Source organism: Penicillium alfredii (assembly GCF_028826965.1).
Source record: "Penicillium alfredii strain IBT 34128 chromosome Unknown utg000011l_segment0_segment0, whole genome shotgun sequence".
Classification (NCBI taxonomy): Eukaryota; Fungi; Ascomycota; class Eurotiomycetes; order Eurotiales; family Aspergillaceae; genus Penicillium; species Penicillium alfredii.
Window position 1 is genome coordinate 1,375,906 of NW_026622708.1, and position 18,385 is coordinate 1,394,290.

The following is an 18,385-nucleotide window of genomic DNA, read 5'->3' on the forward strand; positions in this document are numbered from 1 at the left end:
TGAGAAACAGACAAGTCCCGTTGCCTTAGCGGCCCCGTTCCAGACTGGGCACAATAACCGGACCATATTTAACCACGCTACTATAGGCACCGTCGCCTTGAACCATGAAGTCAGCCGCCAGGCTAAGCTTGCCGCTATGTGCACCGTCCGGCCGGCCATAAGTGGCGGAGACGGTTTCGGGGTCGTAGGCGACAATGGCGACGTAGTTGCGGCGGGCCATCAGCTTGCGATACTCGCGGGCTTGACCTGTGACGTCGGTCTGGAAAATCTCCATCATATCCTCTTTGGTGTCGGTAGGCTGAGGCGAGGAACGGTGGCCATTGACGGGGACATAGAGAGGCTTGTTGTGGCTATGCAGGAGCTTGATGATATAGGATGGCGGTGGTGTGTTCACGACGGGTGAGGCAATGAGCTGATACATGGTCTTGTGGTCAGAGGGCTGGGAAGGGTCGTGGACAAGCCCGGCGCCACAGACGTTGACGGCGCCAGATAGGAAGCTCATGCGGAGGGACTTTTGGTGTGCTATGCCCTGGAGAGTGCGGATGAGGTAGGTTCGTTCGAGATCCTAAGGCCGGTTAGTTTAGTGAACAAGGCAATTGCAGTAGAAAACAGAAAACAGAACACAACACCAACCTTGGATTCGTGGGTCCATTGATCACGTAGCTCGTCCATGAGATCAAACTCGCCGAATGGACTCAAGATACCACCCATAAGTCCGGATTTGCCCACCGCACGCTTGACAGAGTCAAATCCAGAGCCCACGACGTCTTTGGCTCCGACCACTCCGGCGACTGAGCTGGTTACCTTGCCTAGAACATTGTACGCGCCCGTCACAGCCCTCTTACCCGTAGTTACCGTGTGAGCGATATGCTCCGCCGTTTCCAGCCGTGGGTAGATGAGCGGCATAGAGATCATCCACAAACAGTGCTGCACACTGGGTGGCAGCATCGCAATCTTGGGGAAGAGGCCCTGATATGTTGGACCAGACATGACCTGATGGGGATTACGCTCTGAGCGACAATCAGGGCCGACAACAACCACGCCGGGACCGAGATATTTGACAAAGTGCCAGCCAGTTCCAGTGATGGTGAAAAGATCAATGTCGTTGTTGACGTTGCGGAGAATATCCAAGGTTGTATGGTGCTGGAAGAGGAGATACATCTCAATGCCTATGCGGCCAATGTTCTTGAACATGTTTGAGAACTGCATATGCTCCGGGTACGAGCCGAATCCATCAAAGCTGAAAGAATTTCTGTCAGAAAATGGGATCCGTGATGGGTCCAGGGCTGGGTTCACTTACATGTCATGGTCGTCAATTTGGCAGATATAAGGAATCTGCGCAAAGGACTCTCGCAGGTACGGCTGGTCAAAATGGCTGGTATAGTAATGGAAGTAAGCATGAGAGACATCTTGCTGGTGTGCTGCCGTCCAGGGGGCATTCTTCCTAGCCTCTTTTCCACTGATGGAAAGCCACTGTTTGAGGGACGCAATCTCCTTCCACATGCGATCTGAATATATCTGGCCACCTAGACACAGCTGGGCATGGAATCCTCCAATCTCGTTGTGCTTTTGCATGATATCTTTCCACATGAAGCCCACTCCACCCAGGCGAGCTCGCTCATTGGCATTAACATTGAGTGAGAAATCATTGCCAGATGTCGTAATGAATCGCCAATTTGTCTCGTGGCGGCCAGCAACGAGAAACTCGTAACGAGTGCAACCAAGGTGCGAGGTAATCGCGTATGTCCATTTGGCCGGCCCTGAATCATCCATCTGCAGGTCGATCTCGTATTTGTAAAAGGTCCAGCGCTGATGGGCCGCAATGTTGATTCCTTTCAGCTGCCTAGGATTTGGAGACAGGTCAACGCTCTGATGGATGTGAATTGTGGGCGGCTGTGCAGTGTCTGTGACCAGCAAAATGGAGCCCATCCATATCCCTCGTTCGAGATCCATGTTGGTGTATCGCAGATAGGGACCGAAATATACACCATTGGTGGGAGCAGTCTTGTACAAATCCATACCACTCGTAGGAGGAGGCCCTGAGAACCCTGAGACAGGAGACTGCAAGCTCTCAAATCCTGGAGTCATCGGAACGCCGGGAGACGCCATAGGCTTTCCAAAGGCCGAAAGACCCGGAGATGTAAGAGGATGATTGCTGTATACGCTTCCCACGGGTGACAAAGGTGTCTCATTGAGGTTCAATGGTGTGGGGCCTTTTGGAAATTCCCACTGAGTTGACTGTGTGGGTAGATGGATATAATAGTACTGCCCTGAGTTCGGATCCAAGTGTGCAATCCAACCCTCAGGAAGAGGTGGAGGAGACGCTGGAGAAGGTCCCGTGGGAGCAGGAGACATCACCTGCGACTGAGACGTCTCTTGATAAGAGACGAGCTGGCCATTTGCAACAATTTGCTGAGGCTGTCCTGTGTCCTGTTGTTGTCGCGGGTCATTTGCAAATGCGGGATGATCCTGCGTCGAGGCGGTTGGTGCCGGCGAAGGCGCGGTGACAGTAGCTTGGGTTTGGTTTGCTGTATGGCCTATTACACCCCCGGCCGATGACCCAACAGCAGCAGCACTTTGCTTTTCATTCGGATACCCGGTGTTCGATGCGGCAGGCCCGGAAACGCTCGAGTAGGCAGGAGGGGGAGAAGAGCTGATGCGCATTCGATCCAAGTCTTGCTCCAATGCGTTGTCCGGAATCCTGGGGGGTTGCTGTTGCTGTGGCGGCGTAGCCTGAGGTTGGGGTGGAGGGCTACTGTATTGACCAGGATGAGAGGTGACTGGCTGGTTGTCGGTACTCACTACTTCCGCGCCCTGGTAAACGGTAGGAGGTCCATGGGGCTGGGTCCCCGGCTGTTCAGTGGGGGTCCATGGCCGCTGCGGAGGCTGTTGAAAGGTGGGATGTTGACCCGAATATTGGTCGGTCCGTCTTTGCGCGGCTGCATTTTGAGACTGCAGACCGGCAAGTGTTGACGTACCTGCAATACCAGCCGCAGCATATCGGGCTTCAATGTCGGAGCCAGGCTGCTGGCCGGGTCCTACGACGGGCGTCTCCGGGGGTGGCGGCGATCCACGCTGGGCACGGGTCGTTGAGGTGGAAGCAGTGGAGCTGATCCGACTGATAGAGCTGTTTGAGCCTTGCGGGGGTTGAAGATTGGATGAGGGTCTCGCCGTGGAGCTCCGAGGAGGCGGATAGTACTGTTGACGGTAGTCATACTGATTTGCATCCGATGTTGCGCCAGCTGGAGGACCCGGAGTCAGGCCCGCCGGGGGCCGTGGGTACTGTCTTGCTGCCAAAGCCTCCCGGTCTGGTGCATCTGGGCCGGGAGAATCGGGCAGGGGTCTGGGAGCTGCACCGCGTCGCTCTGCCAAAGTGGCAGTTCGAGGCTCGCGACCATCGCGTGGCCGTAGAGCCGGTGGGTAATCCGGGATGTTCACCGAACCGGAGCCAGCCGGTGGAGACCCATATCGATCCGTTGGGCGCCCTTCATTGGAACTCGAGCTACGAATCTGAGGTAGTAGTCGGTCATCAGGATAGGGAAGCGGGGCATTTGGTGGACTTGAGTTGGACGCCGTGGAGGCCGACTCTCTTTTGTTGATTCGCAGAGGCTCGACAGCAGACTCATCCGGCCAGCCAGACGAGTTCAGGAACAGTTCTCCCTCTGGGTGAATCGCACGGCTCTCTCCGGGATTCATGGCGCAAGGCGATTCAGGGAGAGTTTCAGAGAATACCGGGTTCAGAGGGGAAACTCGTGGATGTGGCCAGGTTTAGGCCGCAGCGCAAAGGATGTTTCGCAAGTGCCGGAGGGGCAGCGGGGGTTGGGGTCAGGTTGGCTAGTTGGGCGCGAAGCTCACGCCAAGGGTCAGCAGGGAGAATTGAGAATCACACAAGGCCTCGAGACATGCTTTAGATGAGATTCAGAAAAAGAAGAAATCAACAGAAGAGAGATGATCAGGGGACGAGTTTCATGGGCGAGACGAACCCCGCAGGTGACGAGCGGATTGGCTGGGCGCTGTGTGATGAGCGTGAAATAGGCGCCTACGTGGAGTGATGTTCTCTTTGTGGTTCGTTGTATAGCCTCTGGAGATAATTATCTTCTCTACAGTAACCAGATCTAATCAGTCAGCCTCGGCGCCCGATCCATGGATCCAAACACCATGGTTTCCTCGAGGTATACCCATCAACTCCGCGCTCTCAAAATCCAAAATTCACCATCTGAAGCCCTTCTTGAGCCATCAGATCTGCCCAATCTATATCCGATGTATAGCCCACTCGCATCAGCTGCTCCAACTGTCGCTTGTAGATCACCTGGAGGATGGCTCGAGTCGTGGCCACGTTTCTCCCCATGCCATCTTCCTCATTCTCCATGCTCGTCATTAGTGCCATCAGTCTCATCTTGAGTTCGTTGGCGGATGACGTGGCGCCTGCTAGGAATAGTGGAAACACCAAAAAGTGCCGGTCGGCGCGCCGGGTGCACGTAGTTTTCTCGGCAATGTGCAAGATCGCTGCCGCATGGTGGTCGATTTCTCGGTCCGACGTGAAATCTGACTCGAGACGTTGGCCCGGCCACATACTGCTGTAGGAGAGCAACATGGAGACATGGTATAATGCGGCCGACTGTAATAGGGTTAGTATTGGGAAAGGCATGGATGCATTGGAGCAACGAACCTGCTGCAGGACTTCCCACGAACGACGCGGTAGGTTATCTTGGTGCTGATGCAAAAAGGCAATATCGGGAGACTCCCAAAGTTGCCCCATGGGCTGACGTATGTCGCAAATTTCTTGTGACCGCTGATTAAGATCCGAGAAAGGCAAAGTCTGTCTGTCCCGTCGAAGCTGGACCGCCAGAAACCCGAGCTGAGCGGCCAGTGTGAACATGTTTGAGTACAGGCGCATCATGACTGGTAGACTATCATGTTCACCTGGATATATTATGCTGTACCCTTCAAGCGAAGATGGATAGAGCAGACTCTCGGACCCAGGGAGCATCTGATGCTCGATGATGGCTTGTACAAATTCTCCGGTCCCTGCTCCACTGAAGAGAGCATACAGGTCAATATGGCACACCCACCAAAGAATGAACGGGTGTGGCTCCCGGCCAAACTTGGATTGGCGGAGAAAGGAGATATGGAGGAGACGAGAGATATGGTGGGACCAGAGGTTTGATCCATGCGGTTCAGCGGCAGCGACCTGAAGAAAAGTGAGTTTTCAATTCAGGGGGACAAGATTGAGACCAAAAAGACATTCTCACCTCATAAATAAGAAGTAAGAAATGCGTGAGAAAGAGCCCGTCTGAGATGAGATCGTCATCATTTCGAATGCTGGTCTGGAGCGATGGAAAGGCTTGCTGATAATACTGCAATGCATCTACATTTTGTCCTGTACCACTGTGCGAGAGACTCAGTGCGGAAACAGCCATTATGGCGTGAGAAAGCTGTAAACATTAACATGAGCACCATCGGGGACTTGCAAAATTTACTTACCGGTGGAAAGTGAGCGGCCTCCTGCTCCAGAAAGTCCACATTTAATGTTATGCAGCGGCCATCTCCACCATACGAGTCGTCGACCCCCTGGACACGGTTGTGGGGGAACAGTTGCCTCCACACAACATGGCGAAAGTGGCTGAAGAGAGCAATGCTTTGGGTATGCTGGTCAAGATGTAGATCCGCGACAGAAAGGGTATCATCATCGACAAGGACCGGCGAGGGAGGAGAGTCCAGGATCGGTGACAGAGAGAGTGAGCAGAGCGGATCAGAAATCTCCGAGGTTGGTGAGATTCTCAACGCTCTTCCGGAGGATGATGAACGCCGGGTGACATCTTCGAAGGTCTTCACAATCACCACATTGGGACTATCAACTTCCACATTGCCTTCGCTTTTGCACGTGCTACCCGGGCTGTCAGTCCTAGTACTTCTGCTTTCACTTGGTCTCTTTGGGTTGGATCTGTCGGTGTCATCTGCATACTCCGGCAGCGTGGAGAAGCTGTCTGGAGTCATCACTACATGGTACGTGCCGGGACTAGACAGTTCTGCTTTCTTCTCCCGCTCCTCATCCGATGTGAGCTGTGCAAAAAGTGGGAGCGGCTTCCCGATCGGGAAGTAATCAGATTGGTCATCACTGGAACAGGGCGAAGAGACTGTGTACCGGTTAGTCGGAATAGACATATGCTGTATGGGACGTCGGAGGCTCACGATCCCACACGATGTTCCCTTCTGTGTTCACATCGGCCATCCGGCCCACGATGCGAGAGGTGTCATCCCGAAACACCAGTCGTGGCCGGTAGTCACATATATGGCCTAGTCGAGTGCATTGCTAAATCGGTGAGCCAAGAGGAACTCTCAAAGCACTCCAAGACCATGTCGGGGAATGCATACATTACATTGCGGATGACCCTCATCACATTTGACTGCGAAGGAAAGCTTGTCAGCGCTAAAAAGATCCCATGACGGACAGGGGGGGGCATATCTTCAGCGGCTTACCTTTGCGACTCTATCATGCCACATACGCCCTCTCTGGTCAATGGACTGCTCTGAAGAATCCTGGGGAAACTAAATGACTCACTCGACATGTCCTAGTAGCCAGTGAGTTTCACATTTGGAGCGAAATCTTATGCCATGGGGCTTACCAGCAGCCTGTTCGAGAGCGAGGGGGTAGACGGATGCGCGGGGGAGCAACCGGCCCTGCTTTTTCGTCGTTGATGTCGGCCACAACCTCTTCCTTGGGGGCAATGATGGGCAGTCGAAGAGGAGGTTTGCCAGAGGCCTTGCTCCGTCGGTTTTGCATCACCAAGCTTGTCACCGTCATCAGGCTGATCGGGTGCCTGCGTCAATGCTGTGCGACACAAATCAGCATGGACCCACGCAGACTGGATTGCAACACCTACGAAGGCGAGAATGAAAGGATTGTCCGAGTATGTCGAGCGAGTCACCGATTGAGATATGCTCCGACACTCTCTGGCGGATTAAATTCAGAAAAAGAACCAAGATTAGACCAAATAGTAATCGAAATCCCAAGAGATCCCACGTGGGCACAAGAATCAAGAATCAGAATCAAGTAAAGCAAGTCAGGAATCCGGTGTAGTCAAGAGTGCCAGGAGCCTTAAGCCTTAAATCCCAAGGCTCACATCACGAGCAGAAAAATACGGATCCTGCAGGACGAGGGACGGGGGTTCAGGCGGCACATGGCTTACAGACACATGAGATAGCGCAGTCCTAATTTTCTGTTGACGGGGTGGCGAGACATGAAGGGGGGAAAAGGGAGAGCCGGAGAGAACCAGATGAACAGGTCAGACCAAAGGCCGGATGGCCGGAATAATAAGGCAGAAAAAGAAAAAGAAAAGAAAAAGGAAGGCCAAAGAAGACCAAAGACACAGCACTAAAAAGAACCACAAAACAACAAAGCCCTCGATGAGGCCAGGCCGGTCTCGATTCAACGGACTTGGCCGAGGATTAAGCGAGTGGCGGACTGGTTCCATTCATTGCATCTATGGATCTATCTCCCCCTCTCTTGTTGTCTCCTGACATTATTACTGATAACTCCACCTTATCGAGTTAGGGCCAGCGCCTGGTCGAGGACCCGCTGCACCGGCCCGGATCGTTCTCCAGCTCTCCACGTCCGCAGTGTTTCGCCGAGTCCCCCCATTCCTACGCTCCCCGGCAGCGTCAGGTATGCCAGGATCGCCTCGGCGCGAGCCTGGCGGATGGCCTCGACAGACCCATCCATCTCACGCGTGAACACCCCTATGAGAGCTGTCAAGGGCCCCGCCAGTTCCGATCCCCCGGTCTTCATCCACTGACCCACTCGGGTGAAAAATGAGTGGAGCTCTTCATACGTAGTCTTGGCGACCGGTCGTCCTCCGTGGTGGAGGGCCTGGTCGAGCGGACCAGTCATTTGGTCCACGTATTTTCCCAGCACTGTGGTTAGGTTTAGCAGGGGGCCGGCGCTAGGGGTTTTCTCCGTCAGGCAACTGACCTTCATTCGAACCGGTGGCGGGATTGAAACATTGCAGGAGGCACTGGACGCAGGCTGCAAGGGTGTCGTCGAGATTCGAGCCCCCATTCCAGGAATCCACCTCCATGGGGTCGGCATCCTCGGCCACTAGTTCTTCCACCAGTGGGGGCACAATTTTGAGCGCATCTGACATGAAGTTAAGGTCCTGGCGGGCCTGGGAGATCTCGCCTAGTGCCCGCAATCCATGTGGCCGGTACAATGCATTATTTCGCTTTGCCTCGCGCACAGCAATGGTCTGGGGTCGGGGAGGTCAGCATAGGAAGCGGAGCAAGAGTTATTTTTAACACATACTTTCATCAAATCACCCAACTCCTTCTTTTCTTGCCACAACTTCTGCGCTTGGCTGGCGAATTTCACCAATGCCTTTAAGACCACCTCTTTCCCGTCCCATGTCTTTCCTGATAGTGCTTTTTCTAGCACGGGCCAAATCAAGGTCGCGGTCGGGAGGTCCATCTCGGCGTCAAGCGAGAGGATCGCTTGGGCAATGGCCCGTGCCGCCGTGTGCTTGATCGCCCAGCGTGGAGAGTCCAAGTTGTCAGAAACCAATCCAATAATCTCGCGAATGTAGAGGGACACCGCACGGGACCCAACATTATCCTGCCATGTTTTTTCGAATTCTTCCTTGACGTGTTCATCCGCATCGTGCTTGCACACAAAAACAAATGGCAAAGCGGTCGCCGCGAACGCCATGAAGCGATCGTTGGATAACTTGGACGACGAGTGGAGAATCTCCGCCGAAATAACTCGAGGAGTAGCATCCTCGGCTGTCAAGTACAAGGTTTTTGCGTAGTCGATAGTTTTCAGAACTCGATCGTCCGACGCAAGCCGCAGAAGATAACCCATGGATGTGCAGTAGGATGCGCTGACGGTGTCGTTTCGGTCAACCACGTACTTGGTAAGGAGTTGAATGAATCGATCCGCGTATGGGCGAAAGAGTAGTGTTTTCATGCTCAGAAGCACCAGCACGCGGCTGCAGCCCACTTTTGACGGAAGACCCACGGCCGAGCGAAGCACATCTTCCAGCTTTGGGGCCAGCTCCTTCAAATTCGTCTCATCCAGGTTATCGATCAAGTACCGCTCAATCACTTCCATCATGGGTGATGTGCGGATGCTGGACAAACGCATCTTGTCAACGTCCTGGCTGGTGAGGCCGTATTTGTCTGCATTGAGATGGACATAGTTGACAGCCTGTGGCTCAAGAGAGCTGAGGGCAGTCAAGAACTTTTCCAAGATGCTGGGAACGAACGGATGGAGGAGTGTTCCGGGGCTCTTTTTGATGATTTGGACGAGCGCTCCAATGGCATAGCCCTGCACCTCTTCCACGCTGGAGTCCAGTCCCTTGTCACTCAGCAGGAACGGAATGGCACTCCTGAGCAGAGTGCTGGCGCGCTTCTCCGTACCACTCGTCTCAAGCGTGCGGATGACCGAATTGGTGATGGTCTGGCAGAGCTTGAGTGCGGCCGTTCGGACCGACTCTTTGATGTCGTCCAAGAGTTTGAAGGCCTTGCCGTAGATCTCGTCCAAATACCGGGCGTACTTCTCCGGGCGTCGACCCTGAATCAAGTCTGCAACGGCGGCACAGCTCGCTTGTCGAACGCGCCATTCTCGCCCGGCGAGCATGCTTTTGAGCAGGTCCTCCACGATCTCGTCGAAATGAGTATCAACAACGACGGTGGGATCCTTGACCAGGGCCTGCCAAATGGTGTTCATGGATCGTTGCACGTTCGGGTTGGGATCAAAGCGGTAACGGAAGAGTTTCGGGTAGATTTTAGGATTCTGCGCCAAGTAGCCATCAACACTCGCGTCAGAGAAGATCGTGCTAATTCCGAATCGGCCAAAAGCTGCTCGGTTGGTCCAAATAGCATTGTTTGACGCCAGCGACATGAAGCGATACACTAATGTCGGGTCTCCCGCTTCGGCTGCCAGATTCATGATGTCTTTATAGGTATTGACGGACGACCCTTCACCCGTAGGGAGAGCCCCAGGCTCAAAGAGCTGGGTATCTCCAGTCACTTTGCCGCCTCCAAGGTTGGAGCCCGTTGCCGTAAAGGAGTCAACAAGATCGCGCACCAAGTCATTCTTCAGCGCCTGATCGCCAATCTCGTAGACAAGACTGAGTCCATGCGCACCCGTCTCTTGCACCACCTCATCTCGATTCCCAAGGAGGCTGGTGAAGGTAGCTTGACACTTGCGCAGCCGCTCCTGCATTTCAGGCATGTGGCCACAATTCTTGACAAGAGACAACAGCCAAATGGCGGAAGCCTTCCGAAGGGATGGTTTGGGAGCAACGCAATCAGCAATGATCTTGTCACTGATTTCTGCAAACACGACACGCGCGACATCAGAGCGAGGAGATTCTGCATCAATGTCAAAGTCTTGGATCAGAGACCTGGAATCCCAGCCAACAGCGACGTCGCTCAGTGCTTCGCCCACTGTGAACTGAACCTCTGGGCTGCGAATTTCATGGAGACTGTAGAGCGATTCTAAGAGACCACGGAAGAGAGAGCTGTTTGCATCGGCCCGAGAAAATGTCAAAGTTAAGAACCCCAATGACACAATGGGTGTTTCGTTCTCCGATTTGGCGTCCCGCGTAATTTTTTCCTGGGCCTTCTTCCAGCTGGCCTCTGGGAGGATTTGGGGCGACAGGATTCCAGAGAGACTGAGTTGTCCAACGGCCGTCTGAGCGGTTCGCTGGAGCAAGGTATCCCGGGAGACATCGAGGATATCCAAACTCGCCTCAATGAACTGCCTGACCTGCACCTCGGGTACCTTTTCAAGGAGATTGCGATACGCGAGTCGACTCAAAAGATAGGCGAGCGCTAGGATCGCCCCGCGAACCCGAAGCACCGCTTCACCAATCGAAGTATTCCATGACTGGATGACACCGACCAGCTCTGTCACGAATTCTTTCAGCTTGTCCTCGGCAAAGGCAGGATGAGAGACCAGGATGCCAAAGGCCCGGGCAGCTACGGCTTGTATGTCTTGGTTGTTGCTGAAAATGGGTCCAGTTAAAGACATGGCTCGCGGGATCAACTCTCCAACAACGTCGTTGGGCGCAAGAGAGCAGACCTCCACGAAATGAACACCGCATTGCCTTGGATTCTCATGCCCTGGATCCACTAGACCATCCAGTGCGCCAGACAAGAAAGACAGAACAGAATGTTTGGCAGAGTTTCGTATGTACTGTCTTACAGCGCATCGGGCTTCGTCACTGGTCGAAAGGAGAACTTCGAGTTTGTAGTCCCAATCCTGCTCCAGTTCGACGGAGATACCAGACGCCGAGAAGGCCTCCCAAAGAAGAGTGTTTCGAAGGAACGAAATTGCCGGCACAAATGCCTTTTTGTAAGAACCCGACAACAACTGCGATGCGGCCACATCCTGGACCGTTGACTGTTCTTGCTTTTCTGAACCAAGCAGAAAACGAGTCACCTCATCAAAGCTCGGGAAATCAAACCAAGACTCGTCACGCTCTCGAGCCGATGAAGCATCAAGCCATTTCTTGTCTTTAGTTGGATTGAGGAGCCGGTACCAATATGGGTGGAGTCCTTTTTTCCCTTCCTCGACGATCTCCTGCTGTCTTTCTGGGCCCCGGGCGATGGCCATCAAATCGATCCAACGGGCAACCACATCTTTAAAGGGCAAAAATCGATTTGCAAATCGAACCGCGGCATACTGAACACCACGTACAACGGTGGAACCCGTATCTGGGTCAATATCTCCCGGCTGCATGCTCATTTGCCTGACTAAAAATGGTCGTAGTTGGTTCTGGAAATCTTGGTCATGGCTGTCTAGGGATGAGTTCAGAATGCTTCCCAGGGCCTGGTCAATGCTGACGAAGATTTGCGGGCTGGAGTCATCGGCACTCAAGGACGTAAACAGCCATCGTACAAGATCGAACTCAAAGTTCTCCACGGTGTCATCCCGGAGTTGGAAGTCGACCTTGGGAACCATGATGCCGATGCTTTCGTAGGCCAGCCCTCGCAAGCTCAGGTCAGTGGCGGGCAATCTCTGTCCGCTGGCTCCTGGACTCGGCCACCCCTGAGATTGAATGAAATCCCTCAAGCCAGCTATGAGCTTCGGCGCAATTTGCTTGAGGTCTGAGGGCGAACCCATCCGGACCACCCATGTTGTGAATGTGAAAATCTGGGTTCTTAATTTGGATGCCTGCAGGCCTTGAGATGACCTCGCAGCATCTGAGAGAAGACCATCCTCTATGAGCCTCAGAATTCTCTGAGGGTTCCCCGTTGCCTTGATCGACTTTCCTAGGAAGACCAAGATCTTCACTTGGAGTGGGGGTCGCACCCGGGGAGCTCCGGCAGGCATTTCGGCGCCAAAGTACAAATCATACAGCTGCTGCACGACATCGGGGTTTTCAAGATCCGCAGCAAATCGTTTGAGGGTCTCGTCACCTAGGTCGGCAAGCCGGGAGTTGGCATCAGCAGAGGCTATCAACGAAGGTAGAAAGCGTTGAGCATCGGTGAAAGCACCACTTCCGATAAATCGAAGGGCGGTAACTTTAGTTTCGGTCAGATTCAATCCACCCGTCGCAGATGGATTCCACGTTTCAGTTGCCGGAGCACCTTTGTTCAGAAACATATACTCCTCAGAGGACAAGCCGGAACACGTGGAAGACTCTTTGGGGGCTGGAGACAGCAGCAGTAGCTTTCCCAGCCAGAACGACAGAAACTGAGTATCTTCGTTCGACAGGCCGAGCCGCTGCTTCAAGCGCAGATCATCTTCACCACCCTTGGGTGGCAGCTTCAGCAGCGGTAACAGACGCAGTACCAGGTTGAACACAATGGCACCCTGGGTGGGCGATGTCCCAATCTCTGAAATGCCCTGGAGTAGGGGTAGCAGGATCTCAACTCGAGCATCCGAGCCCAGACGGTCGATCCCTTGCTGAGCATAGATCAGATCAAAATGCCGTACCAACTGGGACTTCTGCTCCTTGAATTGCTTCAGCAAAGCTGCCACGGGCAATTGAATCGAGGGAGCCTGGACTCTGGCGTTGACATGCTGGCAAACCGAGATGACTTTATTGCGCACCGCGACACTCTCCGAAGAAAGCTTGAGCAACAGCGGAGCTAAATATGTCTGCAGCAACGACTGTAGTTTCTCATCTGTATCTGCCATGGCGATTCTGAATTCCACCTTGCCTATCAGGCTCAACTCGCGAGCCTCGAGGCTCGGTGAGTCCGCCATGATGAGAGTACTGTGTAAAGTCGAGACAATCCACGACCATTGAAAAAGGCAAAAACACGGCTTTCTATAGGATCCCCGCGCCCGACTTCACGATAGGCACCAACACTCGCGTCATCTTGCCGGGAACTGCTTGTCCACTTGATATGGCCGGTGGAGGGACAGGTGCTGAGTCATTCTTTTAGTCAGCGAACCAGACACCACCTGCAAGGCTCCAAGGCTTCAAGGCCCCGAGGTACCCGTCTCGACTTATATGATTTACTTCCAGTTTTACTTATTTACAACATCCATCGATGTTATTCATCACCGGTAGGTCCGGCAATGTAGCCATGTGCTCTATATACAGCCGTGATAGTTCGTTTGATTCACTCTCTTCGTTGCTCGGCAGCCTCCCCCCTCAAGAATCTGCCCACCTCCCTCTCGGCCTCGGTCGATCGACCGTCATCTTTCTGGACGGTGTGTCCAAAGAGACACTGCCATAAGTCATCCTGTTTCACCAGTTCTCCACCCGATGAGCCACTCGCCATCAAATTTGTGAGGGTTGCGTCCTGGATTTCCATTGAATTGGCCGAGTCGATAGCAGTTTCGGTAAGACCATTGATCACGGCTTCATCACCCGGAGGACCTGCCGATTGTATTCTTTTATCTTGCTTCTCTTTCTCGATGATGTGAGCAAGTCGGCGAGCAACCGACAGCTCATAAATGGACTCTTCCACCGTGCCAGACACTAGATACATCCACACGGTAGTTGGGCGATGCTGGCCAATTCGATGCACTCGGGCAATTGCCTGCAGCTCAATCGCGGTGTTGATTAAGGGCTCACACAGGAAAACATGGGTTGCGTGGATCAAAGTCAAACCGGACGACTGGGCTTTGCCGTGCAGTAAAAAGCACTCAATCTAAAAAGACATATCGTCAGTATCTGCGCCGGGGGTAAGATTCTCGAAAGATAGCATACCGCTGGGTTGTTCTTGAACCGTTCAATGCCACCTGCGGTATCGACACTGCAACTCACGACCCCAAAGCGAGAGAATGCCCTTTGTAAGACAGCCAAAAAGCTTCTGTACTGAGAAAAGACAATGGACTTGGCTCCAGGATCATGCTCTCGAAGCCACATAACGTGGCGTGCCAGAGTATCGATCTTGGTTCCGAAGGAGCCATTGAGCTGTATGTTTTTGATTTCCCGGAGCACCCCCGAACTGATGTCACTGTAAAGAGCATTCTGGGAATGCTTCTCATGGTCGAGTTTGACTGGTTGCTCTTCTTCTTGAGCAACCAGCTGCTGTGGCTTGTATGTAATCTGGTGAAAGTCGTTCAGCTTCAGGGGCTTCTTGCACATCGGACAAGTTCGGTGTTGACGCCACCACATCTCCAGGCAGTCTTTACAGTACTTGTGGCCACACACGGTCAAAAGACCTGCAAAATAGTAAGTGATGAACGGCTATGGCTATGCCTATCGGCCAAACGACGATACTCACCAACTTCAAAGCTCGACTGGCAGATGATGCAAATCCTTGAACTATTTTCTGACCCGGAATCATCTCTCAGATGAATAAGATACCGTCTTTTGGATTTCAAAGAGGATATTTTCCCATCAAGAGCTTCCTCTTGCTTGAGCTTGGAAGCAAAAAGCGCATCATTCAAGGGCTTGCCAGCGCTTTCCTCATCGTATGGTGCGACCGTGTCCGAGATTTGCTGCAGATGACGATAATACTCGAGTCGGTTGTTCATCGTGTCGCGGAACATCTCAACCTCTCTCTCCAGGTTGGCTGAAGCCTTCAACTGCTCCGCGCTTATTTGACCAGCATTCTTTAAAACCAACGACACCATCTCAAGCTCAGCCTGGGCGCGTGAGCTTCCTCCGCTAGCTTGCCACTCAAGCGATGTGGCAAGGCTGCGTAGTTCAGTCACAATCCCACGGAGTGACCCAAGCTGAGCATCAGGCATAAGTTCACTGCGGGTATTCATGATTGAAAGGAAGAGTGATGGAGAAGGGCCCTCGCCCTTCTGGGCCTGAATGATACCAGCTTTGACTTCGTGAGAGATCAGAATGTTCTTTTGGCCAGTAAGAGCATCATGCCGATCAGCATACATGGAGCGCAGAGCCTCCATATAGACATACATCTCATCTTGATGTTTGGTCGACCGTTCATATTCATTGCCTTCCAGCTCTGCATCCTCCTCCTGATCAATCAGGGATTGCGAAACCAGCTTGATCATCACGTCACGCCATTCCTTGTACTTCGTGGCATGTTCGTTCAGCGCGGTACAAAGGTCTTCAAACTTGTTGAGAAGACGGTAGGACTCAAGTCCTCTGCTGTAGAGATAGGGCTTCATTTTCGGAATTTGCACGAATTGCTTGCTTTGCGTCTTTTCCTTGATGGTTTTCATGTAGCGCTCAACTTTTCGAGAGATGTCGGTCAACATCTCCTTACGAATCAGTTTCGCGGCCTCGTAACCATCCTCTTCCCTTTTCTCAAGGGCCTTGAACTCGTCAGACTCGGCATCGGTGAGCTTTGGGTCGGTCTTAATCTGGTAGAATGCATTGGCCGTGAAGAACACAGCAATGTGCTGGACCTCGAGGGCAGCCCGTAGCTTCAGGCGACACTGGCCGATGCGACTATTCTTGTCTACTTCTTCGGTCTCGTCATCGCTCAAATCGTTTATATCTGTGGCGTCTGCATCGGCATCTGCAGCACCGGCATCCACAGCATCGCCCCGAGTCTTAAGGCGTTGAATGCGCAATTGCTGCCTGCTGTCTTCAACCAGTTCTGTAGCATGATCTAATGCTCTCTGCCAAAGGGCGAGAGCCTCTTGGCGGCGCTTCGCATTCTCCAGCAGTTGACCGCGTCGCAGTTGAGATAGTAGAAATGCCCGCTCTTCAGTGCGGATGGCTGTCTCGGTGGACTCGATCATGACTTCCAGAACCTCGTCCACAGTGCGTAATGGGCCATTGCCTGCCCCCAACGCACGACGATTGCTTCCACTGACCTCGGGATGAAGACAGGTCTGACGGAGCCTCGTCAACCAAGTCCGCATTCTCTCGACAGTGCCGGGGTCTTCTGGATCCCAATCGCCCCGAAGAGGCGCACCTGATGCAGCAAGTCCGCATTGCTCACACATTTCCTCGAACAGTTGTCCATAGTGCTGCTCTTCCACAGCAGTGAATGGAGTTGTTATCACAACGCGCTTCTGTGGGGGCAGCCGAAGTTCATCGCGCACTCGATCTTTGCTATGCCGAAGAGCAATGGTACTGATAATGTTCACCAACACCGGCCCAAAACGCGAATACAATCTTTTCCACAGAGGATTGGAGTAACAGAATGGCCCATAATGTAGAAAGAGCAAAAGACCGAAAAGATCGTCTATGTTTCTGCGAAGCGGTGTCCCAGTCACAGCCCAGGCATTGTGTCGAGGGATTAAACGTGCCACCTTGGCTGCATTGCTAACTCCGTTCTCAATCATCTGGGCTTCATCCAGACACACGCGCCACCAAGAGATGCGAACTAAGGGTGTCTTCCTTGGCTCAAATCTCTTCTCATGGCGGAGACTTCGTTTCGGGGCGGCACCCGCGTAGTGAATCTCTCGAGAGATGACATGATAAGTGGTGAGAACAACATCGAAATCAGCAATCTCTCCCACAATCATGTCATCCGACTGCTCTTGTCCACGCTTGATGCCAGTATAATGGTGGACACGCAGGGCTGGGGCATGTTGTTCCAGCTCCTGCTTCCATTGCTCGAGAATTGCAGGGGGTGTTATAATCAACGTAGCACCAGACAATCTCAATCCGTCAAAGTCGGGCTTGAGTGCGGGCTCCACAGATGGTCGACGGTTCATACTCATCAAGGTGATCATCTCAACCGTTTTGCCCAGCCCCATTTCTTCTGCAAGAATCCCACCCTTTAGATAATTTGCAGCATCATACCATTGAGAGATATCCGTGGTGACCGTCATGAAAAGATGACTGAAGTAGCACGTGCGGCCATCGGCATCTTTCATTTCTTTGAAAGATGCCGGAATGCCATTTTTCAAGGACTTCTGAACAGGAACCACTCTTCCATCTTGCTGGATTTCCATTCCTTCTCTTTGCAATAGCCATCGAACGGCTCTTCTTTGAAAGGGGAAAAGCTCACAATCCAGACCGGGGCATTTGAAGTGTGCCGAGGCTTCTTCCGTGTTCGTGGGGACATGAACGCTATCGTAGAATTGTCGAGGGGACCAGGCTCGAAAATAACCCAGCATTTTCTCCCGGCGTTCATGCTGCTGAGAAATACCAGATGGGCGATCAAGACTCTCCTGCAGTACGTATTTTGTGAAGACTTCTAAAGCCGAATCTTGTAGATGAGCTAGATCGGGAATCTCGAGAGAATCTTTCCAAAGAACAACTGTCTCAAGGTTGAAACATTTCTTGTCTGAAAGTGGGAATAGTGTGGACTGATAACATACAGCCGGGACACGGCTATAATGCCGATCTGCGGAGGCGAGTGCACTGGCATGCTTGAGTTGTTCGAGTATACCAAATAGCCGCGGGTCCTCAAATTTGTGCGAGAAGACCTCTCTTTTTTCTTCATCTGCTGTTCTCAGTTCCAGCAAATATGTTTCGCGATCGAAAGTATCGTGCTCGGAGGCATTGTCCTGGGGGTTATCAAGTGGCCGATTACCTCTGGCTTCTATGAAGACAGGAACCCAGCTGAGCGAGTTTGAGGAAGCGCGATCATCATTTTTACTTTTGGACGGAGCGGGGTGGGAGAAATTCTGTTCAGACACGTGGCAAATAGTCAGTTAACGTGCCTCGGGTTTTGGTATCAAGTCGCGGCTTACCAGGCGCAATGCCAACCGCGCTAATGGAATGTAGCCCAAAGTGATTCCCGTGGCCGAGATCCCATTGCTTTGTCTCAGACTATTTTTGCCTGGCTTGGTAACCTTGCGCCGCTTGGTGGGACGGCCATCGGCAGTAGACGCTTCAGCATGTTCGAGGAGGGTGGCCAGAGACTGGGGTACAGCGTCTAGAATGAACGGGATCAGCATTTGAGCTCGAGACGCACAACTCAAAAGACGGAGAGACAGTACCTGTAAAATTGACTTCCGCGACAAAGCTCATAATGAGCTCCCGGTTTCTTCGCGCGTTCTGCTCTCGCCACGGAGAATTGAAAAAGAACCTTGGAAAGCCCA

At 52.8% G+C, this 18,385-nt stretch overlaps 4 protein-coding genes across 4 annotated transcripts; all 4 read right to left on the reverse strand.

The window, feature by feature from the left end:
* Nucleotides 1–25: 25 nt before the first annotated feature.
* On the reverse strand, nucleotides 26–3,696 carry NUU61_008922 (WW domain protein; the record flags this gene model as incomplete). Its single annotated transcript, XM_056659447.1, has 3 exons — nucleotides 26–565; nucleotides 634–1,240; nucleotides 1,301–3,696. 3 exons carry the CDS (start codon nucleotides 3,694–3,696, stop codon nucleotides 26–28), a joined length of 3,543 nt encoding a protein of 1,180 aa, XP_056507740.1.
* Nucleotides 3,697–4,195: 499 nt separating this feature from the next.
* On the reverse strand, nucleotides 4,196–6,805 carry NUU61_008923 (uncharacterized protein; the record flags this gene model as incomplete). The annotated part of the gene is made up of 7 exons (XM_056659448.1): nucleotides 4,196–4,618; nucleotides 4,670–5,191; nucleotides 5,253–5,435; nucleotides 5,485–6,137; nucleotides 6,193–6,313; nucleotides 6,563–6,572; nucleotides 6,627–6,805. 7 exons carry the CDS (start codon nucleotides 6,803–6,805, stop codon nucleotides 4,196–4,198), a joined length of 2,091 nt encoding a protein of 696 aa, XP_056507741.1.
* A 738-nt stretch (nucleotides 6,806–7,543) lies between these two features.
* On the reverse strand, nucleotides 7,544–13,213 carry NUU61_008924 (ECM29 family proteasome component; the record flags this gene model as incomplete). The annotated part of the gene is made up of 3 exons (XM_056659449.1): nucleotides 7,544–7,914; nucleotides 7,973–8,246; nucleotides 8,303–13,213. 3 exons carry the CDS (start codon nucleotides 13,211–13,213, stop codon nucleotides 7,544–7,546), a joined length of 5,556 nt encoding a protein of 1,851 aa, XP_056507742.1.
* A 362-nt stretch (nucleotides 13,214–13,575) lies between these two features.
* Nucleotides 13,576–18,241, reverse strand: NUU61_008925 (uncharacterized protein; the record flags this gene model as incomplete). The annotated part of the gene is made up of 4 exons (XM_056659450.1): nucleotides 13,576–14,109; nucleotides 14,169–14,626; nucleotides 14,689–17,968; nucleotides 18,035–18,241. The coding sequence occupies 4 exons, from the start codon at nucleotides 18,239–18,241 to the stop codon at nucleotides 13,576–13,578; spliced, it is 4,479 nt and encodes a 1,492-aa protein (XP_056507743.1).
* Between the last annotated feature and the right edge of the window lie 144 nt (nucleotides 18,242–18,385).